General features: G+C 38.2%; 1 protein-coding gene across 1 annotated transcript; it reads right to left on the reverse strand.

Moving 5' to 3' along the window:
- Nucleotides 1-5,126: 5,126 nt before the first annotated feature.
- Nucleotides 5,127-24,707, reverse strand: phex (phosphate regulating endopeptidase homolog, X-linked). Its single transcript, XM_074621401.1, has 22 exons — nt 24,293-24,707; nt 20,885-20,941; nt 20,607-20,768; nt 20,289-20,372; nt 19,320-19,546; nt 18,361-18,429; nt 16,467-16,583; nt 16,188-16,271; nt 15,204-15,346; nt 14,850-14,943; nt 12,760-12,888; nt 12,415-12,516; nt 10,690-10,767; nt 9,874-9,977; nt 9,717-9,775; nt 9,239-9,293; nt 7,878-7,945; nt 7,670-7,800; nt 7,492-7,557; nt 6,958-7,062; nt 5,981-6,057; nt 5,127-5,800 (listed from the first exon to the last, which is right to left on the reverse strand). Exons 1-22 carry the CDS (start codon nt 24,414-24,416, stop codon nt 5,698-5,700), a joined length of 2,238 nt encoding a protein of 745 aa, XP_074477502.1. The 5' UTR covers nt 24,417-24,707; the 3' UTR covers nt 5,127-5,697.
- Nucleotides 24,708-25,254: the final 547 nt, after the last annotated feature.

Here is a 25,254-nt window from a genome sequence, read left to right on the forward strand (position 1 = left end):
AACCAGGCTCCGCCCACTTCCTGTTCCTCCTGTGATAAAAATGTTAATAACAAAATGCCAAATTTGTGTTTACCTGTTCTACTGCCCCCAAGTGGCCAAAAAAACCTATAAAATGTGATGAAATATATCCAAAACACATTTTTGACTTGCATTTTTTTTTACTTCATGGAACCTTTAGAAGCATTGAGATATAAATCTAATACTCGAAGAACGTCGTTTAAATTAGTGATTCTTGGGGTCAGTCTCTGCCCCTCTGACTTGATTTACAAATGTTTGCAGACCGTTGTGGTTTTGTTTAACAGGGACTGGATCCAGAAGGGACAAATCAGCCGTTTAATCACCTCGGTTGTCATTTTTACATCGGCCACTAAAGTAGATTTATCACAATTCAATGAAGTAATGGCACAAAGTGATGCAGTAGCTCATTATTAACTGCTCTATACCCACACAGAGCATCGGGGTATAGGAGCAGAGACTGATTAGTCACTGATTAGCAGGGTGTGACTGCAGGCGCTTCGGATTACAAATATCAGATGTATACATACTAGAAATAGAGCTTGAATCTACTCAAATCACAGTTTCAAGTGTTTTTTAAAATATTCTAAATATGTAAAAAAATATATATTTAGGCTATATTTTAATTTTAGAATGAGGAATAATCTTATTATTATTATTATTTTTAGGTAATTGATCTTTTTAGTGAAAAAACATCTCAGAAACAAATGATTAAAACTGGAAGTCTGTATAGTTGTACAGATTTTGTATATTAATAATATGTCACTAGAACAACTTAAAACATAGCCTACTTGACTACACCTATATAATGCACCGTGGTATTTTGAGATACCAGTTAAATTATAATGAATTGTATTTAAATATGGTTTGGGATTTTATTGACATATCTGAAATAAAACTTAAAGTGTATTCAAATTACTATCTCAGATATAATATTTACATAGGCTACTAACCATTTTAAACAAGTACTACTAGTATATCAAATGTATAGGCTATTATTAGGCCCAATAGTTAGTAACTAGCTACAATGATAATACAATTCAAAATATTGTATAATATAATATATACTATTCAAAATAGCATGAATAAGTGTAATTAAATGAATGTTAAGTTGAACTTATTGTAGATACACAGAATTTGTCAGTATGTCAAAAATACCACACTTTACATTAATCATTAGCAAAAACGCTCACGTTAATTTACTGCTTTAACATAACGTATTTCAGTTGAATAGCTTGAATGTTGGACATCCAAGTTTTAAGCACTTGACTAGCTAAGCAAGCTAAAGCCAGCAAGCAAACATTATAGTTTGTCAAGTTAACAAACCAACTAACCACTAACACGCTAGCCAGCCAGGCTAGTGTTAGTAGTTTAAGTCACAATATCTCCCAGAGATTCTCTCTTTGTTCTGTTTAATCCCTCTGGCATTTTGTTCACCCTTGTCCACAGTTTCCTTCAATTAAAACTTGCAGGGGAAATAAATGAAGTTCTCTGAGCTGCTGGTGAGCTTGCTAACAGTCACTTAATGTTATAGCTGCTCAATGGTGCCAATTTGCAAGGCAAAGTTGAACCCAACTCTATTTGCTATTATCACAAACATCGGGTTCAACTTTGATAAGTTAATATTTAAAGGTTTGTCCAATATTATATTTTTTGGAAAATGAGACTTTACTGTAAATCCTTAAGAAAAATTCCCTAAGATTATATGTGAGATGGCATCATATGAGCCCCCTATTATTGTTTATACTTTATTTATTTTTCTACATATTTTTGTTTTGAAGCCTACTATTCCATCTAATTTCAAACAAAGAATTTATTTAATTACTTGTTTATTTTTTTTACTTTTTAGTTACGGCAGTTTGGATTATTCTTGTATGTTTTATATGCATAAAATGCATATAAATTTATGTTATTGGAGTTGGTTAATAAAAAAAACAAATATTAAAAAAAAAAATGGAAGAATTCGCAAGGATTTCGGATTGTGCAGCGATGCCATTGGGGTTAATTTGCTGCGAAATGTCGCCCTTTAATGCTGTTATGACCCGGTCTTAAACATGTGTATAAAGTATATAAAATATACATAATATAAATAAAAATAGAAAGAGCAATTGAACTCAAAATTATAAAGCAAGAGTGAAAAAGTGTGTGATTAGTACACCAGAATATGATTAAGTAATGATACTGTATTAATATAGAAACCTAATAGTATAATGTAATAAAGCAGTATAAAATATTTACATAATATAGTGCAGATTAATATATTATGGGATATAAATTAAATATGAGGTGAAATGTAGTCATATAATCGAACATAATGAGTACAGCAATATAGCATAGGATGTAATATATAATATATAGTACATTGTTAAAAACAATTCAGACTCAAATGCTAGCGTGAACGTTCAAAGGGGCCGGAGGAGGCTGAAGCAGAGAGACGTTGAGAGGAAGTAACAAAAGGACGTGAACAACAGGTGTTTTATCTATTTCTTGTGTGCATCAGCGGTCGAATCTGCCATTGATAATGAATGTCAGAGTGTAAGATTGGCTGCCGGAGGCCTGATGCATGGTGTTGCTTACACATCTAGTAAAAAGGAAATCTCTGCTCATTATCATCCATCTCACTTACTCCTTCTCTTTGTCTCTTAATCACCCCAACCCCCCCAAACTCCTCCAACACGCACACATTCAGTGCACCATAATAGACTGGGGCGCTGGACTGTTTTTCTAATTGGTGTGTATAGATGAGGCTGCCGCTGGTGTTGCCACAGATACAAGTCATTAATGTTACCCCCTGCCTGGCTATGTAAGACACACGTGCAAACACATACCCACATTGACAGGTTCAAGTTGCCATGGGAACTGCTGAAATAGATGAATGAGATATGATGTGTGTAATTGCAGGGGCCAAAGGAAAATCAATAAATGGACATGGAATCCCAGTCTCTTTAGGTCTTTTGTCCTCCATCCATCAGCACCCTCCATCCGCTGTCTGCCACCTCTCTCTCTCCTAACACACACATTCACATCCAAGTCACCTTATCAATCACAGCAAAGTTATGAGGTGAAGGAACAGCGTAATGTTTCAGACTTTTATTAGAACCTGAACAGAAAGAAACAAAACTAAAAAACAGCAACACAGTGAACCATAATCACATTCGATATAACGATGGAAAAGCAAAAAAAATCATCCCAATAAGTTACAATACTTATACATGAAGGAAAACATAAATAAATGTCCAGGGTTATCGATTTAATTATTTCAACTGTGGAGTAGTGGATGTTTATTATTCAGCATTTCAAAATAAAACGTATTGGATGATTAGAGTAATGCTATTTCATATGGCTGATATGATTGATTGATTAGTCAATTGATAAAAATTAATTAGTTAACAATCTCAATTACAATCAGAATCAGTTTTATTTGCCAAGTACATACATACAAGGAATTTTACTCCGGTTTTTATACATCTCTCTAAATGTACAAAATAGAAATAACAGCTAGGGACAAGGAAAACAAAGCTGGACAAATAAAGGTGAGGAATAAATCGTCATTTATGTTTAACATTTGCTATTTCCAGCTTCTGAAAATGTGATAATGTGCTGTGTTTCACTGTTTTATATCATTGTAAACTGAATATCTTTGGGTTTTAAACAGTTGGTAGGACAAAATGTGACATTTGAAGACATCATATTGGGCTCTGGGAAATTATGATGGGCATTTTTCACCATTTTCTGACATTTTTTTTAGACTAAAAGATTAATTGTAGGAATAATTGACAGATCAATCAATAATAAAAATGACTGTTAGTTGCAGCCCTACTATTCAGTAGCTATGTGTCGAAACTATAGACGTGTTTCCATTCAATTGTCAAGGGAATCTTAAGCAAACTTTTGAAATGTTGCAAAAAATCAACTGGTTTGGAGTGAATAAACTTGGCTGATCAGTCATGTGAGTCAAATGTTCACTACGTCAGAATTTATTCGGCTAAAGGTGTTTCCATAATCCATTTAGCACTTCAACTCTTTTTCCGACAAAGGCAAGAATCACCTCAAGCAAGGGTAAAAACCTTTTTTCCGTTTCCATACAGCTTCTCTAATGTGATACTTCAAAATGTGCATACAAATACGTGAATGGAAATACGGCTAATTGAGAAAAGGTAGTCAGATAAAGGTGAAATAAACAGAAATTACATTTTCAAACTCTGATCATTGGATTTAGAAATAACAATCATGTACTTTAATGATTACTCCGGATATTCAGAAGATACAGTATATCCTTCACACCTTCTGACTAAAATATTCCCTTTATTCCAGAGCGACATCAAAGACTACAAACAAGCTGATGTGTGAGTGCACCTCAGCAGTGCAGCTCAGTAACAGAAAGACAGAAAGACAAATGGAGGGAGTGCATCTCGTAGTTTGAGTGCTTGTAATTCTGTGAGTTCATTTGCCTCGGGCTGAACGGCAGCAGAATGAATATAAATGAAACAAGACAAAGATTGAAACAAAGTGGAACAGAAACCGAGACAGGACCGAGACGCATCAAAGGAGAGCCCACACACACACACACACACACACACACACACACACACACAGAATACAAAACATACCAAATCTTAGTTAGTTTAACCTCATATTAAGTCTTAAAAATATGCCGACAGTGGCATAATTTGAATTGTTAAAGGAACAGTGTGAGGCATTTGGGGGGATCTTTAAGCTGAAATGGAATATAATATTCATAACTATCTTTTCATTAGTGTATAATCACCTGAAATTACGAATCGTGTTTTCGTTAGCTTAGAATGAGCCCTTCATCTCTACTTAGGGAGCGGGTCCTCTTCACGGAGTCCGCCATGTTGCTTCGTCATGTTTCTACAGTAGCCCAGAACGGACAAACCAAACACTGGCTCCAGAGAGACACTACCTAAAGGCCACTGTAGTTCTCCGACACGCTTGGAGTTGGTTGCAATCTGCAACCACACCACTACATGCCGCCAAATCCTACACACTGTTCCTTTAAATTGCCCTGCAAGTACAAAATTACGATACTAGATTTTACTATTATTTAAAAAGAAGAAAAATAAGGTTTTAAGATCAAATTGGACTGTAAATAACATTCAAACATTTTATTTTGCTTTTTGTTTTGCTCATATTTAAACATAAATTAATCTTGGGGAATTCATGGCTTCTAATGAATACATACAGATATTGACCTGATATATTTCTGCTTGCCAGTTGCCGTAACATTTGAAATATAGATTCCTGTAAAAAAAAAAAAAAAATCTATTCATTGTACATTTACTTTAATATATACATTTATTTATTCCCATGAGAAAGGTTCTAGCTTCAAGTCACACTTACGGCTGTTGTAAACTATGGTCCTTAACAAATGGCTTCAGTCATAATTTATACAGTAACTGCAACATGTGCAGTAAATGTACCTGTGGAAAACGTTACAGATTTGTTGCCGTAACAATAAACAGTATAGCCCGTTAAAAATGGCTTCAACATTTTCCACTCTTATCCTAACATGAGTGTATTGTTTTCTGTGAGAAGAGCTGATTTTTGCATTGATCCCACATCATGTAAACTATGTTGGCTAAAGTCCAGCATCATCAGCCTTTTCAACAGACGTCCTGCTGACAGCCCTGGCCTGGTTCAGGGTCACGCTGTGGTCAAAGGTCACCACACCCGGCAGGACTGTGCACCTCGGTTCATAGCAGACGACTCGGGGCAGCTGAACGCTTTCCGAAACTCTTCATAGTTGCTCATCGCGCCGATAACTCTGCAGGGCAACAGTGATGGTAAAGGTCAAGTTGGAAGGATTGCGTGTGCATTCATCAGTGTGTGTGTGTGTGTGTGTGTGTGTGTGTGTGTGTGTGTGTGTGCGTGTGCGTGTGCGTGTGCGTGTGCGTGTGCGTGTGCGTGTGCGTGTGCGTGTGCGTGTGCGTGTGTGTGTGCTTACCTGTATTTTGGTGGACTGTGAGCTCCACTCTGGACCTGGTCCCTGGCTGCTTCTGGTCTGTATTTATTACATCTCACCTACAGAGTACATAGATGATGTCATTGTCTGTGTGTACTAAGTAAGTATATTTTCACTTCCCTGCTTTACCATGTGCAGTACCTGCAGCTAACTTGTGTTATGATATGCAATGTTAATGAAACACATCATCCCTCATATGCAGCGGTGGAAGAAGTAAATCCTGCATTCAAATTGTACTATAGGTAAAAGCAGAGGTGGGACCAAGTTATTGTTTTTAAAGTCACAAGTAAATCTCATGTCTTTGCACTGGAGTCCCAAGTCCTAAACTTTGAGTTTCGAGTCCATAAAGCGCTCGTCAGAGTAATGCCATTTGCTTCTCCGTCTGTAGTTTTCGACCAACATGTTTTGCATACTGCGATTCAGAAAAAAAGCGTGAACAAAATTATCTTTGGTATCGTTTTTTCCAACTGGCGCTCAGTAACAAAACGTTCTTCATGGTTTTCTTGCGCAACCTGATTGGATACTGTCGCATGGGTTCAAACAAAGAACGAATGAATAGCGTTAAAGTCAGCTGGTTCAGGAAATGAAGGGGAATTAATTTAAACAACATATGTTTTAATCTTGGGCTTAGGGGAAGGTATCAAGTATTTTCAAGTCAAAAGGCTCCAGTCCAAGTGAAGTCACGAGTCATTGGTGTTAAAATCCAAGTCGAGTTGCAAGTCTTTTTCGATTTTGTCAAGTCAAGTCTAAGTCTCGAGTCCACACTTCTGGGTAAAAGGACAAAAGTATTAGAATATAGATTAGAATAACATATATATCATATATGTGCTAAGTAGCCACTCAGGGGAAAAGCCAGTATATCCAGACATGGCAACAGAAAACCACAGAAATGTTCGTACTAGTTGAAACATGGCATTGGCAGAGAGTGGCAAAAATAGTTTGTGTCTGTGTGTCCTTACGTGTGCATAACTCAGGAAGAACAGTTGGTTGTTGTTCAGTCCGACTCCAGGCAGCAGAGGCTCCTCCACACCACCTCTGCTCTCATCTACCCACCGCCTGTACGCCTGCACACAAATATAAACAGAACCTTTTTATCACCTGGGTTTCTTAACATGACATGGCAAGTTTTATATAATAATCCTTTTCCCGCAGAGGACATTTTGAGTCGTCAAATACAGGTAGCAACTAAACACATACCAAACTAAATTACAAGCACGGGTGCAGCCAATAAACACAGGTGTACTAACTAATAACGCACACATACCAAACTAATAACATGAGCACAGGGGAATCTAATAGGAGCGTCAGCGCCAAGGTACTGGTATTTATGCTGACTCATTGTCATGGCTTGCTGGCATACATGAATGCAGTAAAAGTCATCACTAACGTCATTACGTAGTTACGTCTGTAAGTTTCCATTAAGAAAGGTCAAAGGCTTATTATGCAAATTCTGCATGATCAAGAGGAGCTTTTCTTCTTCGGTGAGATCATACCCTAAAAGACTCTCTTAATCCTCCATTGTCTGCTATGTTTTCCGCCAGAGTCCTCTTGCCTCGCACCTGCAGAAAAAAAACATCCACAAAGTTAATTCTGGGTATTGATGATTATTTGAATGTGTTTTAATGTTTTCATTCTACTATTGTTGTAAATTCTGTCGATTCAAACTCTTACGTTTAGGCCAGCCTCCTCCCAGTGGTAGCCATTATACTGCTCAATCATACACTGGGTCTTCTCACTGAAGGCCGTTTCAGACGAGTTGGTCCACCAGTGGTGGAGGTTGCCGTTTTTGTCGTACTTGCGACCTGTTCATGAAAATCACCACAGCTGTGTTAGAAATCTCAGACGTTTTCTGAGATCATTCTTGGCGATCAGTATTTACCGTTATTGTCGAAGCCGTGTGTTAACTCGTGTCCTACTATCACCCCGATGGCACCGTAACTTAAAGATCTGGAAACGGACAACAAGGGGATGAAGTTTAGTCAAAAATAATCTAATAAAATGACAAAATAATCTACTTTAAATGGAAATGCTGCAGGATGAATTCAATTGCTTGCAATGAGGAGTCACCAATGATACAATTAGGCTACGCCTTTTAAATAAACTATGTAAAGTTCTGTTAGCTCGGTCGCTAACGAACATTCTAACTGACATCCTTTATACCCTTCAATAACTTTTTATTAAATGAAATAATCTACAATGCTGAGAACAAAATATCATGAAAGAGTGAACAGCAAATTACAGAGAAAATAAAAAGAAGCTATTGCGACTGACTAGCACTAGTGTTCGCCAGCTAATGGTCAGCTAACGGCTGATAATAAATCCTCTATAAAGCAATTTGTTATGAGTTAAGCTTTGGCTTTTTTTCATGCAAACGTTGCGTAACGTGTCAGGGGACGCTTCAGTGCTAACTTTGTGTAATATTGGTTACAGTACCATTGCTACTAGGTGTTGTTTCTCACTGGAATTCACTGTGTCATGTTAGCTATCTAGAGCTGACAGGCCAAGACAGGCATTGATAAAAAAAATTGAAAATGCAAGGACAAATTCTGCATACAAATATACCTTTAAACTGTATTTTGACTGGTTTCAAGTAAGTAGTTTTATTTCTAGATAATAAATAATTATGCTATCATGACATTCTAGCAAATTCCAGATCCAAGCTCTATTTTTAGGAATGTCACTTTCATTAATTAACGCACGCATATGGTGTGATTAAGAGATTTACTTAAACTTCTATTTGAAAAAGAAAAAAAAATGTTTTAGTTAGGATAATGAAAAATTGCATTTTATTTTTATTTTTCATTTTATAATAATGATACTTTCACATTCTGAAACCTCCAAATTACGGACATATCTTTCATTGTATAACTGTACAAAGGTATTCAGAATTATATAATTTATGGTTGTGAAATATTTACCAATTAATAAAAAAACAAAGCATGCAGTGTATTGTAGGACTTTGTAATAAAACTGATTAAAAAATGAAATTCATAATTTATTAAGAAACGAGAAATGAGATTTATGAGCTGTTATTTCTTTATCTGTGTGGAGCATGAGGTACTAAATTATGCTGTTTATCCACAGACTTTACCACTATTCAGTTCTTCTCTGTGGTTTTCTATTCGGAGGTTCATGTCAGAATAATTATTTCAGAGCTCCACATTGCTCCTGAGTTAAAAGCATTCTGTGGCATTTTTCTTTGGTCTGTTTGTTGAGCGTGTCACATTTCTTTAATCTCACCTTGGATACTCTCTTCCCCAAAAGAAGGGTTTTTGAAGCTCTCCAGCAGGAAATCCTAAATGAGAAGATCAAAACAGTTTTTCGTTTGCGTGTCTTTTAGCCCTGTCCAGACAGGATTCGTTTACTGCAGGTAAGGTTGGGTAATTTTATTTTTCTATTTCAGCCTGTGTGAGGGAGTTATTTGTGATTAAAAAGTGTGGTTTCTCAGGGGAGTAACTATTATAAAACAGATCACATTTGACCTGTTTCAGAAAGCATTCCTCTCTGTCAGTTTTAGTTTGTTTTTAATGCAAATTCCCAATTATTTCTGACACTGAAATGCCTACTCAGCCATTATAAAGGAATAATAATCCCCCACAGAATATATCCTAAGCACTCAGGTGCAGAGTAGCGTTATCCTGTCTGGACAGAGCTTCAGAAGTCAAGAGTAATTAAATTAAATATTGGCGTCTCTAATCAATCAGATATTGCATCTTACTGATTTGATTTGTGGAGGAACTGTAGAAGGCGTTCACAGTCGTCGGGTTTGTAAACCACCTGCAACAGGAACACACACATTAAGGGCAACGTCAACGAGGAAGTTAAACAAAAAAAAGTCACACAGCAAGTTGACAGAGATTAGACCTGCCACTCACTCTGTACGTGGGACGCTCTTTCGGAGCCAGGCGATATCCAGTTGGGAGATGAACCTCAACGTCTGCATCACATTCCCGTAGTAGTCCTTCTCACTGAACCTTAGCTACAACATACAAAAATGCAAATACACACTGTTAAGTATGGCACTTTTCAAAGAGTAAACCCAAATTTAAAGGAACAGTGTGTAACATTTTGCCTTTCGCGTTTTTTTTACGTTATCTGAAAGCCACCGTAGTTCTCCGACACGCTTGTGAAACTGCGGTAACGTGAGCCACAGAATGCCAAACCGTGGTACCGCCAGCTGCCGTCAACTTTTCGTTCTTCCACAGTTTTGCATTCGGCAACTCACGTGACCATAGTCTTGGAAAGGAAGGAGTGAGCGGAGGGGTACTCAGTTGGTTGCAATCTGCAACCACACCACTAGATGCCGCCAAATCCTACACACTGTACCTTTAAGCTAAGGTGTGCAAATATTCAATCAGGATGACAAAATTAGGTTTGAGCGGCCTTTCTGAGTTACTGCCAACTTGACATCTTTATTCTTCTTAAATATTAAGATTTTAAAGATTTAACATTGTCTTGAATTATTTTCTTATCAAAAACTGCTGAATTTTAGACGACTGGTGAGAATCTCTCAGCCCATGAATCACTTGAAATTACATTCATGGGTGAGTAGGTGAAAGCAAGGAAATAACATAAAATAAACAAAATAAAAAAAACAATAAAGCCTATTTTTAGCACACTTTTTTAAATTGTCATTAATGAATGTACCCCTGCTATGCTAAAGAGCTAGCTTTCAGCAGTACTTCACAAACCTGCTTTAAATCTTCATTGAGGTAGGTGTCGTTCAGAATAAACTCGGGGTATCCAACTTTAGCCAGGACTGCATGAGCCTTGAGAGAGAGCGAGACAACACAGTGAATATAATGGAGAGTTTAAACAGATTTTTACATAATCACAAATATAATTGAGTAAGATTAAAATTCTCTTACAAGCAATAAAGCGAGAGAGAGAGAGAGAGAGAGTCACAGTCACGGTGCCCTGACAAAAAATTGCTTCGTTACATAAGAAATAAAAAGCCAGGAGGAACAATAAAGGGGGTGAAAATGCAATATTGGATTTTTATGTGGTCCCTATTGAACTGTGCAATTCTAAAAGTAACAAAAACCCAAGGTGGACCTGGTTTATTTAAATGTTTTCAATATTGTCGTTGAGGAGGCGTTTGGTTGAAGGAGAAAAGTATGCCATGAAAGGAACATAGTCCTCCACGTACAAAGACAGTAAAACGAAGGACAGCACGGCACGACTGTGACAAAGAAAAACAAGGTCTTGAATCAAAATGTGTGAGGACTCATTAGATGAAGCAGAATCCACCGACATCAGAGATTTTCATTACAAGTCGGTCAATATTCTGGTTTAAAGCTGCAGTGATCAATATTTATATTAAGAATAAATTAAATGATGTGTGTAATGTGAGAGGGGGCCAACTCTACTGAGCTTTTTAGCCTTTTTTTTAGCTCGCTGTTTGGGCTTTATGTAACATTTATCAGCTATTATTATGATTAAATATTTTTCTCAGAAGTTGGTGGGCACTCAAACAGAACTGCCTCCAAGTGGTAAAAAAAAATGCAGCTTTTATGAGAGCAAATATTTTGGACCTGACAATCAGTGAAGTAGACAGATATTTTACTAAAGTAAACGCACTAATCCAACCGTGTAGAAATACTCTGTTACAAGTCCTGCATTCAAAATATTACTTGAGTAAAAGTGCAAAAGTATTAACATCAAAATATACTTGAAGTAAAAGTACTTGCTAGTCAGAATTGACCCTTTAAGAGAGTTTATATTGTTATTTATTACACTGCTGTGTTGAATACTCGGTTGTGATTGGTCAATAACGGCATTCTACAGTCTGGGGGCGCTGGGTACGTAATGTAATCGCTGTGTGCCCAACCACCGTGTAACACCGGTAACACCGACTACTGCGACAAGTCTACCGGTTGGAACCGCTGGCATCACCCCCTGAAAACGTAAACAAAGGACTGTTCTCCGCCTTTTCATTTTTAAAGAGCAACAGCCAATGAGGAAACTCCAACACTCGGCTGACCAATCGTGTAACTTCATCACTCAGTCATTCACTCAGTGACAGACTTTTGCATTTGTGGGGCTGGCCTTCTGCGGTCCAGACAATAACTCTGATAAATCCACACGCTACCTGCCCGGCACCAAACAGTAGACAAACTAAATTAGTGACTAACTGGTGAAGAAAGTCAAACATCTGGCAGCTAAACAGATAGATATTTTGCTTGAGAGTCGGTGGAAACCAAAACAGTGCTGCCCCCTAGTGGCCAAAAGAAAATGCAGCTTTAAGTTAAAAGCAAAATAAATGTTTGATTGAAGAAAATATAATTAAGAGTTGAGATTAAATAAGAAAGAATAGGAGCAAAGCAGCTTTTTTAGATGACTAACTGGGTGTGGAGTATCCAGACTGAGATGAGACAGAGGAAATAGGAAGAACTGAAGCTGTCGGCTGCTCTTGCCTTCTCTACGGCTCTCGTCTTCGTTGTTTGATCCATCCAGTCATTCTCCTTCTCCAGCATGTCGATGAACGCCCAGCGAACGCCCCCGATCAGCTCCTCCATCTGAGAAACACACACACACACACACACTCAAATTAATAAGAAACCGTTTACAAAAAAAAATACACTTCCACATAAACACACACGCCCGCACTGACGCACGACACACGACATTAACTGTCTGACATCACCTCCAGGTGACACACATACAAAATACACTCAAATCAGTACACATGTCTGTTGCGAGATTTAAACACTTGACCCCACGATTTAAGACATGATGTCATTTTCCAAGAGCACACCCACCATGTGTTTCTTGTCCTCCTGGAAGTGTGTGTTGACAAAGAGGCGCCCGGTGGCATAAACAAGCGAGTTCTCCACGTAGTTAACACACTTATCCCAGCGCGGGGTCAGAGACGTGGTTCCCGTGGTTACCTGGTGGGGAGGGGGATGGGTGAGAGACGGAGATGCAAGGTGACATTGTCGCCTCATGTACAAACTTAAGAGTCTCTCAGCCTCTGAATCATCACTCAGGGTGGAGACATTTTGGGACTGATATTTAAGTGTAACAAATGATTTCACATATATCATAATTTGTGTTTATAGCTATAACGTTCATTTGGAGCTCCTTCAAAGGTCTTATAAATAGAAAACCGTAGCACTCAAACTTTCCAAGCTCTCTAATTACTGACATGAACATTTAGGGACATAAAAACAGAGATTTACATTTTTCAGGATTTTAGGCTTTCCTCATTAAAACTGTGTTTTTATATATGTATATGAGAGAGAATCTGTGTCCTAACTCCATGCCACATACTAATTGCAAGCAGGTTTTGAGTAGGTCAATTCCAACTGGAAAAGTGACTAATTATACATACTAATTGCACAGTAAATTAACTCGCAATGAGAGTTTGAGTGTCGACCTATTTATTCTCAAAGGCTTCCCTGCCCTGATTTGCTCTCATTCTATAAATACGCTTGTCTTTGATTTCTATATTTATTCAAATGCTCTTTATCATCTTCTTTTTTTTGGTAACTGTGAAGCTCTTTGTAACACTGGTTTTGAAAGATGCTATGAGTTTAACTTACTGACTTTGAATACACGATGCAAAACACTAAGGAAATGAAAGAGCTCCTCACAGCTACGAAACATTTAAACTAAATGCAGCATCATTCAAAAATGTATATTCATTTGGTCTATAAGTTGTACTATTTACCTGTAGGTTCAAAATAGTACAAGCAAGGCTGTAAAATATTTAAAAAAATTTAAGAATTAAAATAAAAAACATTGAGGTTACTTAAAGAAGTTTCTCAGACATCCAAAAAGTTTTTATTTATTTATTAATTTTCATATTTATTCAATTATATGTCAATTTTATTTCCCATGCTGTTTCAAAGCTCTGTTCACACTGTCTGGAGTGAAAGTCTGGTAGAAAAATATTGAATTATTATTGTTTTATGACCCAAAAGTAATCAAAATGTAATATACCTAGGTATATGGAAACGGAAGAGTTGCGATAAGGGTTGTGTTAAGAGTTGGTTTATATTTATTTTTTACCTCCGGATGGATATGTGGGTTGTAAATAAATTTGGGATGCTATTCATATATTTAATTTGGCATGTAAATAAATCTGGGATGGTTTATATATTATATTATATTATCATTCTATGATATCTGAGTTATTAGAGGAGAAGTGAGAAAGGGGGAAGGGAAATATAAGTTTTACATCTACCACCTCCTTTTCGGACACTATTACTCTTGTTTTGTTTGTTATTATTTTGTATCTGATTTTATTTATTTTAATGTTCAAAATAAAGTCATTCATTCATTCAAAAAACATATACTTGATTCAGCCTGTAAAATATCCACCCAGGTTGTTAAACCCCAAATCCAGCGGTAGCAACCCCTCAGTACAACTACACGAATGAAATCTTGTATATTAACTGCATAATATGAAAATCAGTATGTAGCACATACTGTTTATTATAATGTGGAATCTGGACACAGCCTCAGTGGTGCATCAAAGGCTTCAAGAGAGTCATCTGTGGTTACATTTTAGACATGAATTAGTTTGATTCAGTGTCAGATTTATAGTTTGTTAAATAAACAAGGAATTCAGGCGTCTTCCTGTATACAGTAGAGTGTCATTTAAACCGAATCCCAGTGTTTCACAGCCATACATGCTGTAAAAGTGGGACAGCTACACACCATATATCTGCAAAATGTCAACTTTTAATGGAATAAGAAAAACAGCCGTTTTAAGCTTGTTTACAGTGTAGTTTTTACATAATTGAGTGGGCTTTAAAAGTTGTTTTTTTTGCCCCACAACCCATTTAATTAATCTAAAAACTTAAAAATCACCAAATATGGACATAGATTTTGGGAAGATACCAACCCGAGCATAGTCCAGGTATCTGTACAGGAAACGACGGCTCAGAGTGGTGATCCTGGAGAACACTGTCCTCCATTGTACGTAGTTAGCTACAGTCCTGGAGAGAGAGAGAGAGAGAGGGACATTAATTAAATGCAATGTAATCTCATTATACACTATAATATACTTATAATGAGAGACAGGAGCCCTAAAGCCCCACTGTGTGCTCATCTGTCTGTGTGTGCTCGCTGTCTGGCTGTTCATGTGTGTGTCTGTATGTGTGTGTATGTGTGTGTGTGTGTGTGTGTGTGTGTGTGTGTGTGTGTGTGTGTGTGTGTGTGTGTGTGTGTGTGTGTGTGTGTGTGTGTGTGTGTGTACTTGGGATCTGTGGCGTTAATGAGCTTGACAAGTTCCTTGAAGTATTGCTGCGCTCGGACGATGACGGGTTCAGAGGAGGAGATGGACCGAACCGGCTCAACTTTCGACTCCACCACAGCTTTAACATAACCCATCCAGTCAAACTGCAGACAGAGGGGACATATACAGTAAAGAAATTGTAGGGCTGTCAAAGTTAACGTGATAATAACGCCACTAATTTCTTCTTAAATGGGTGCTATGGGTACCCACGAGTCTCCCCTTTACAGACATACCCACTTTATGATAATCACATGCAGTTTGGGGCAAGTCATAGTCAAGTCAGCACACTGACACACTGACAGCTGTTGTTGCCTGTTGGACTGCAGTTTATTTTTTATGCTAAATGCATTACCTGTGAGGGTTTCTGGACAATATTTGTCATCGGTTTGTGCTGTAATTGAATTCCAATAATAAATATATACATACATTTGTACAAAAGCAAGCGTATTTGTCCACTCCCATGTTGATAAGAGTATTAAATACTTGACAAATCTCCCTTAAAGGTACATTTTGAACAGATAAAACATGTGAGATTAATCGCAATTAACTATGGACAATCATGCGATTAATCGTGATTAAACATTTTATTTAATTTTTAATTTTTTTGTTTTATTCTGACAGAAACAACATGTTATTTTGATATAAAATTTACTTTAAATTCTTTGCTGTCAGTTTTTTAATAAGAGTTGACTTCTTCAAATAGTGTACATTTAATTTAACAACTTATTATACAAATATGTTGTATTTAACTGATCCACATTTGGAGGAAGACCTGATATGATGTCTACAGGATTTGTGCATGTAGTATAAATACTTCTGGCTGCTTGTCTTAAACGCTAAGTCATTAAGAGAAATATGCCAAATAAACCATGAAGAAGGTGGTAGAAAAACAAGGGAAGATAATTAATTTGTTGTTGTGTATGCGTCTGTATGTATGTAAAGTACCTGAGGTATGGTGCGCTGCAGACGAGAGAGGGACATTCTGTTGTACATGTTTTCACTGGTGCGGTTTTCATAGGGAATCAGGATCTGCAGACACAATGTTATAAATTCATGCGTGATCTTAAATTCAAACATTAAATAATTTCCCTTTAAGTCAATTAATCAATTTCGTATTTCACAGTAGATAAAACTGGGTTTTAATTAGCTCCAGAGCCATTGTGGCCTATCAGATCATCCCCATACGTTCAGTAAGATTATATATATCTGACAGGGCATCTTTACATGAGCCAGTTTGGTCTCAAAGGCGAGAGCCTCTTCCATCTGGGTCAGTGCTGCTTTCTCTGGAGCGCCCAGCATGACGGCTGTATCTACCATCAAACTCAGCAAGGCTGCACGATACTGGAGAGAAAGGAGGGGAGGGAGAGGGAGGGAGGGAAGGAGGGAGAAGGAGGCAGAAAAAGGCAAAAACACAAATGTCATTTATTCTTTCATTGCTGTAAGCTACTGTCACTTCCACTACCGAACATCAGACACCGTCAGACATCAATCAAGGCCTTACATCCACACTCAGATACTATTATACTGCTGTGTCAGTATGTGGTATTCATTCATATTTATGTTTTAAATTATTCCCTGTTACCCTAAGGGACAGATACACAGAAAAATAAACAACACCAGTATTTATAGCTTAAGAGAAGTACATACGCTTCTGCCTAAATTGATTTAGGAGAAATAAACACAGGTAAATAACATGAAAATACAATACAATTTAAAGCTATGCATCATACAAAGAATAAAAAGAAAATACAAAAAGTGCCGTCAAGTATCATCCAAGAGTGATTACCCACAATCACTCATTAAAAACGCTTTCCCTTTGGATTTTACTTGGTAACTTAATGCTAATTATATAGCATTTTCTTAAAGGCAGACTAAATAGGATTTTCCGAAAAAACAATGTATAGGCTCACACAAAAATTATCCCTCTCAATCATCACTCTTATTTTGCTTTGTCCAGGATGTTTCTGGATGTCAACCTCTATAAAAACGTATACCAACCAGGTGCCAGATCGTAAGCACGCCTCCAAGAGTAAGCTACAAAAATGGAGGGCACAGCGCCAAAAAAAACACACAAAAAAAACGGCAACGTTCAGAGACAGTGGTTGGGGAGTGTGCTGACGAAGTTTAAAGAGCGAAAAAACACACATAGGATGGAAGGGAGGGGAGGTGGTTGGGTCCAACGAACACAGGGCTTTCATCCAGGAGACTGCTGTCCGTGTCCCATACGTTAAGTTTCACTTTCACATTACAATCAGCCGTTTGTTCATATCCCGTATTCACAATGTTCAGTTTCATTTTCACTTTACAAATGTAGTAGTCTTAAGCCAAACCATGATGTTTTTTCCTAAACCTAACTAAGTGGTTTTGTAGCCTAAACCTAAGCAAAATTTAAGCTTGAACTCATAACATTAACCACGTGTTTACTGCGACTGTAAAGTGACGCCAAGGGGTGCTGACAAAGCGTCAGTACGTGACGAGTTGGGATGAGAACGTGCTGGTACTTCTGGTGTCGTTGAGCCGGACAGGAACCGCAACAGACAAATCGTACTCGTTCTGCCTTTAACATAATCATTAAGTTTTAGACATAATAGTAAAATGAAACAAGCAACAATAAACAAGTATATAGATGCTTAAAAAACACAGCTATTTAGCTCATCATTAAACAATGACTTAAAGGTTGCTATGTGGAGTTTTAACAAATTAAGATATTTATTGTTAACACCTCTTTGCAACATAAAGTAGAGTTATTTTATTATGTAGAGCTTTGTATTTATGTGTGGGTAAAGTATGTATTTAGTACTAATAGTGACAGTGTACTAGTAGCATGACAGTGAGAGTTTTTCCACTTGAGAAAAATGAGTCGCTGCATACTAATTGCATTTTTATTCTGGCCTAATGAGGCAGCTATTAGAGGGGCAATCGCTATCAGCTGCCTCTTCTTGAAATTAATTTCCTGCATTACGACTACATTTGTGGAAATGTTGAGTCTGTTGATATTTCAAGCGGCTGGAATTCTTTTCTGCTACAATTCATCACTCAAGCAGAAATGAAATAGCTGCAGGAAGAGGAGTTTTTAGATGACAGGTAAAAAGGGGTGAAAGATGAAGCAGAGACTCACCGCCCGAGCAGAGGAAGTGTTGGTGGTGTAGTCTTCCCTGGAGGGCAGAGACAAGGACGCCTGATCGAGCTACATAAAGACAAAGAGCACAGGTTAGCTTCTGCTGCTTGTCGGGCTTGTTTTTTTTTGTCTTGTAACTTTTGCTGCAGAAAATAAAAATCTGAAAAATGTGACAGAGCGAGGCAATGAACCTGTATCTGCCTAAATATCCACACTGATTTAGCATCTTTTAACTACTAATTGTGCAGATATTACATTAGTGATGACTTTTTTTATTGTTACTTTCCTTCCAGGCAACAATTTTATTCCATGCTTTTCACTACTGTATCAATATCATTGTATTTAAGATCCATCACAGTATCTTGTTTTCTCAAAGGAACTTTTTCCTTGTGTGTTTAAGAAGTATAAAGTTGGTTCTCATTTGAATAGAAGTTGCATAGTAGAAGAAAAATAAAAAACTCAGGCGCAACCAAAACAAAAGAGAGCAGGGATGCATGTAGTCAAAGTACAAAAACATCTTGCACACCCAAAACAAATAGATTGTTTCTTTTATTCAGTTTTCAATGTCAAAATTTAGCACTAATGAACAAAAAGCGGTCTGAAGCAATGAAAAATATTCACAATATGCACTTAATTGAAAATCAACAAAAACACCAGTATGGTCCTTAAGAGGAATAGTTCCACATTTGGGGAAATATGCTTATTAGCTTTCTTGATGAGAACTAAATGAGATACCACTCTCTTAGGACAGCTTAGGACATACAGTAAAGACTGGAAACAACTAGATATAATTGACTATTAGCACCTCTGAATCTTTTTTGTTTAATTGGTTTATAATTTGAATTACACAAATATCAATTTGTAGTTAACTCGGGGTGTCGGACAAATAAGCGTATTTTCCAAAAAGTCAAATGTCAAAATGCATAAGCAGTAATGACAGTGAACGGTGGATGTCTGACCTTGATGACGTATTGCGAGGAGTTTTTGTCATCTGGGGAGACGTACAGGCGAATCAGGACGCTCTTACTTTGCTGGTTCCTCATCTCTGCCAGTGTCTTCCGGAGGCTCCACTGCTCCACTGACCACTGGTAGTCCCCGCCGAGCCCATCCCCCACCACAGGCCACCGAAACTCAAGCTTTTTAAGAGTTTTCAGCATCGGTTTGGTGTCCAACTGCTCCAGTATAGCTATGTAAGCACACACGGATACATTAAGAAACAGAAATTAAGTACAGCATTTTTTTTTCTTTTTATTGATTTGACTATTTTTCATGTTTGTATTGTTTTTTTTGTTGTGTGTTTAGATGCTATTTCCCTTTTTCACCTGATGTATCTTATTGCTTTTTTCTCTGCAATGACCTAGATCTGCCATGGGGATCAATAAAAGCTCATCTCGTCCTACTTTACACTATCACTGTGTGTCTTTGAGAGTGCTCTTGACTTACAGTATCTTTGTGGGGACCTGTTTGGAAACATGGAGAGTGGGGACATGTTTGAATTGAGAGGACATTTGGTCCTGGTTCTAGAGCTGTTTAAAGATTAAGATTGGTTTTAGTGTCAAGGTTAGAACTAGGTTTAGATTTAAGTTAAGTTGAGCGTTGGGGGTCAGGAATGTAGTTGGGATGGTTAAGGGCCTGGGAAGACATTGTGTAAACAAGAGTCCCCACAAGGGCCGTCCAAACACGCGTGTGTGTGTTTTTTTGTTTTATTACTCACAAACTGGGGACCCCAAAAAAAAAGTCACATTACGGGGACTCAATTCCCATTTGAGGTTTTAATTAGGTTAAGGGGTAGAATATGGGTAAGAGTTGGTGATAGGGATGTAGTGGTTATGGTCACAGCTAGGCTAAAACTCCTAGGAATGAATGTATGTCAGTGCAATGTCCTCTTAAGTGACAAAACCAAGTTTGTACGAGTGTGTAAGACTCACTCTCATTCATACAGGAGTGGTAGAGGATCTTAGCCTTGGTGACAGCCTCCAGTTCATCAGGGCCTGAAGGAGCTTGTAGTAACTCTGACAGAGAAAAACAATCTGTGTCATAACTCACAGCTCCAACAATTAACTTTACCGGATTTAAAGTTGTAAGACATATCCTGTAGATGTGAAGTTCAGTCTTACCTTGTGAATAAGTTGCTTATGAGTGTACCAAAAGAGCTCTTATTTTTCTTTTGATAGAAAGAAGTCAAGTGCACTTTCATCAAGGTAGATGAACTCAGGCGTTGATGGGAAATGTGTGGGCAAACATACCTTTGAGTCGGATGTCTACATGCTGCCGCAGCCAAGGGTAGATGCCATACGAGGAGGAATCTTCAGGGATCGGGTTATCCTTAAACCAACCGCCACAGGAGAAACTATAGAAGTCATCGCAGGGGTTAACGGACCGATCCATTTTACTCAGAACAGACCCCGCTACAAGAAGACAAAAAAAATCCAGTCCAAATAATGACCTTTGAGTTACAATTAAAATATCTCATGCTCAACCAGCTACCATGCAAACAATAAGTGCAATAAGTAAAACTCCTCACCTGCTTCAATGCATTCTGGGGTCACACAGAACTCCTCCTGACTAGATTTCTGTGAGACTGAAGAAGAAGAAAAGAGTTGAGGATGAAGCTCAACAACTGAAATGTAAAAATCACACTGTGACTGAGAAAGTTTTGATCATTTGCAGAACATTTCGGTTGCATACCACTTCACATCCATATACAGTACAAATAGTCCTCTACTGCTTGGTGGCCATTGATAAGTGTTGGGTTATTGATTGCTTTTCTCAACAGAACCTCAAACGTGCACACATTCACATAAACAATACATTACCAGAAGTGTATGCGTTAATCAGAAACCTGACAAACTCTAAGCTAATGCTTCCTTCTTTCTCTGTCAATGTGATCTCTGTGACAAGTGAACAAACACTAGCTGCTGATAAAAACAATGGAAAGAGTAAATAAATGGGCATTGTATTAAGATTTTGTTTCTCTTAGTCGATTAGTCGACTTTCTTTTTCTTGTTTCTTTAGTCGATTCATAATTTTTTATACTTTTTTCATACTGGATGACTTATTTATAGGAAATTTATGATCACATCTCAGGTAAACACAAGATTTAAAGTGGTGATTCTTTGTGGAGAAACTCCACAGATCTGTCGATTAAATCAACTAATGGATTAGTCGACAAAATCATATGATCGTTAGTCGACTAAGTATTTCTTTGGTCGAGGACAGCCCTAACATAATCCGTATGTGCCATTATTGGCTCAAAATGATACTGGTTATCAGAGGGACGTCAATGTGGGACATTCTCACGATCCACCCTTTATCAAACATGGGACAAACACAGAGCAAAGTGCAGTTGATACAGCTGGAGAACAGTTACGCGGAGCAGTTAGTGGATTAAATTTTTAACCTTATGCCTGCCTGCAACAAGCAAAATCACCAGCTACAATCGGCACACAACTTTTAGCTGTGTGATATACAGTCATGCCTTGAACCACAAGGAAATCTTGAGTACTTTATGCATCAGGTTTTTAATTTAAACTTGACTGTCAGCTGTAATTGCTTCCCACACTTCTAATGAAAGCAATCAGAGCGCCACAATAAGACAGAATAGCCTATTGTTTACGCTACCGCAGGTTTACCCATTCACTTGCCTTCCTAGAAGGTGAACGAAAGCCTGTTTCCCTAACCTCTTGGCAGAAACCTCTGGTGTGTGATGTGGCTCTGAGGGCGAACAGAGGCAGCACAAGCCCATGAAGTGAGACGACAGATTTAGAAACCAAATCCCCATTGTGAATGGATGAGTGGAGCGTTACGGAGCTGTGCCGCAATGTCTGACCTCGGAAGGTTGACTGGTCTTGTTGTTGGTCGAGCTGCTTGGGAGAGTCTCTTAATGTTGGGCCCACTTTTAGTAGAAACACACATTTACAACTTCAACCCTACACGACCCACTTGGCCTGGAACAACCTCAACAACCCTCCTCTGACCGCTCCGTCGGAAACATGGGTTTAAATACGCACACAGATGTCGGAGGCTCTGGTGTCACTGCTAATACCAACCTCATGTTCATAACTGACACACCAAACAGGTCCCACAACACAAACACACATGTACACAAACAGGTTTAAGAAGCACACTCTCTCTAAACCAATTAAAAAGTCAGAAATCAAACAACCACTTGGCATTCCTGTGCTTGGTCATATTCGCATGGCTGCAGACCAGAGGAGGGTTTCCATTAGAGTGGGTGTGTGGTACTGCATACATAGACACATAACATAATTACACTTCAATGCCACCACAAGAATGTTGGCTTCCCCAAATAACAAAAAAACAATACTTACCCCACCCCAGACACATACACATGCAGTGTACCCCTCCCAGCCACGACCATCCTCACCAATACCACGCTACTGAAACTACTGACTCTTAAAGGAGTAGTTCAACATTTTGGGAAATACACTTATTTGCTTTTTTTGCACAGAATTACACGATAAGATTGATATCACGCTCAAGTCTGTCCGTTAAATAGGAAGCTACAGCCAGGAGATGATTAGCTTAGCTTAGCACAAAGACTGGAAACAAGGGGTCGTGTCTAGAAGGTATTCGAGGTCAATGCCTAACCTTAACCATCTCGCAAGAGTTCCCCAAATTGTGGGTTACCTTGTAGACACGACTGGACACAAGGGGAAACAGCCAGCTTGGCTCTGCCCAAAAGTTAAGTTCTTTATACAGATTAAACAAACAAGATTTTACATGAAAATTAGTGAGTTTTAAAGGTGCTAAGCTAAGTGTCTCCTGGCTGTAGCTTCATATTCAACGTAGAGATAACTTGCTTTCTATTCAAATTTAACTTTTAAAAAAGTTATTAAAATGGTTAAGTTTGCACTGTCTAACGTTTTATTTATGAGGCAAAGTTATACTTGCATTTCATCTTTCTGTTGATACTGTGGCTAGTGCTTCACAAGTTAGTTTCTTTACACAATTTCAAGCTAAATGTGTCTAATATTTGGGATTCTGCTCTTTCTTCTTTGGGCCAGTTCACTAAACTAACGGAAAGCAACTCCAAGAAAATAAGGGAAGTTGCTAGAACCGACTGCATTGTTCCATTCAGATGCAATTAGATTGACCAATCAGCCTTTTGTCTGACAGCAGGGAAATAAGGAACTACACTGCATATGAAGTATAGTTAAATCTGTACATTCTTTCCACATTATTTGCCATGTTATATATTGTCGTCTGTCTTAAAGCATTTTTATGTCTTATATAAAGTTGTTGTTGAGAGGTGGTATACAAATAAACTTGCCTTGCCTCAGGACATCAGGTCAATGTATTGCAACACATGTCTGCAACATTTCCTCTCTTATTTTTATCGATACAGTGTTATGTGTAATCATTTTATCCCTGTTCTTAGCTAGACTACAGGTGTAAATCTCTAGTTTATCTCCTGACACATCTATATTAAAGCTTTTTAAAACATCAGTGTTAATTAATGTGCACTGCCTCCCCCTATAAATAAACAAAAATAACACACCCTACTCATTACTCCGCCACACAATTCCCTGCTAATTAATTTCTGCAGGATAGAATACCCACAAAGTCTCAACACACACATTATGCTTTCCTCTTTTCCCAGAGTTCAACTTGACTCCCACGGTGCATTATAGAGAGTGTGTGAGGTTCTGTATGTGTGCGTGGGCGTATTTGAAACTTTATATGATCCAAAAATAGTTTGACACAAGTTACCCGCGAGCCTTCCACAAAGACCTTTGCTCCCACCGGCTCGCTCGTGTGTGTTATTTACAGTCTGCGCGTACTATAATCTGAGGACAGTGTGCCATACATTTCCACTGAATTCCTTACAAATTATAATGCAGGTTGAGGAAAAATGTGTGTGGATCTCTTTTTGTGGATGTTTGTGTACGTGTGTGTGTGGTTGACTTACCCAGTATGAGTGCAAGCAGCAGAGCAGCACAGACACACACACACATGGCCAGTGCTATCCTGTAGAGACGACTGTTGCCCCTCTCGGGTTTAACCCCACCGCCTCCTAAACGCTCCAGTTCCATAGCTTACTATACTGTATCACACACACACATACATAAAACACACACACTCACACACACTCTCTAAAAATCAAACTTTCAGGTTGGGAAGCACTGAGAATATAAATTGAAGAATACCAAAAAAGCAACAAAAAAAAATCACAGTTATGGATAAAATTAAATCCAAAAAGTTATAGTAACATCTTCCTAAAATGACTTTCTCTATGTAACCTGGTCCCAATTTAACAGCACTTTATTCAATTCCCCAGTCTCTCTCTCTCTCTCTCTCTCTCTGCTGCTATCTGTAACTACTCTAACTTCACCCCAGCTCTTCAAACTGTGCCTCCCTTCATCACTCCTCCTCTCCCCCCCATCACTCCTCCCATCCCTCCCTCCCTCCAGGACAGAAGGGACCAGGCTTACCAGAGTAACGACCAGAGATCATTTAATAAAATCAAACCAGAACATTGACTGTGTAGCATTAGCGGCTGCAGACCTTTTTAGTAGCCGAAGCATAAATGGGAAAAGTGTGTGTGTGTGTGTGTGTGTGTGTGTGCTGTATATACGTGTGTGTGTCTAATGTCATGCACAAAACAGCAGAGTGCTCTGCTCGAAAACGTTTATGAGATCAGACAGTCAGTCGACCGGAACAAAATTAGACGCACACACAGGACACTGATTACAATCGATTAATCTGATGATGATGGTCAGATGGTCAGAAAGCATCAATAGTTGCTGTGAATAGACATGAGGTGGTGATGACAGTGACACCACAGCTCCTGATTGGTCCCTCATCCTCCACCCCCCACCCCCCACTGTGGTGAGAAACTCTCACCGCACTTGCTCATTAGTGTTTGGGGCG

This window comes from Sebastes fasciatus, chromosome 21 (genome assembly GCF_043250625.1).
Source record: "Sebastes fasciatus isolate fSebFas1 chromosome 21, fSebFas1.pri, whole genome shotgun sequence".
Lineage (NCBI taxonomy): Eukaryota > Metazoa > Chordata > Actinopteri > Perciformes > Sebastidae > Sebastes > Sebastes fasciatus.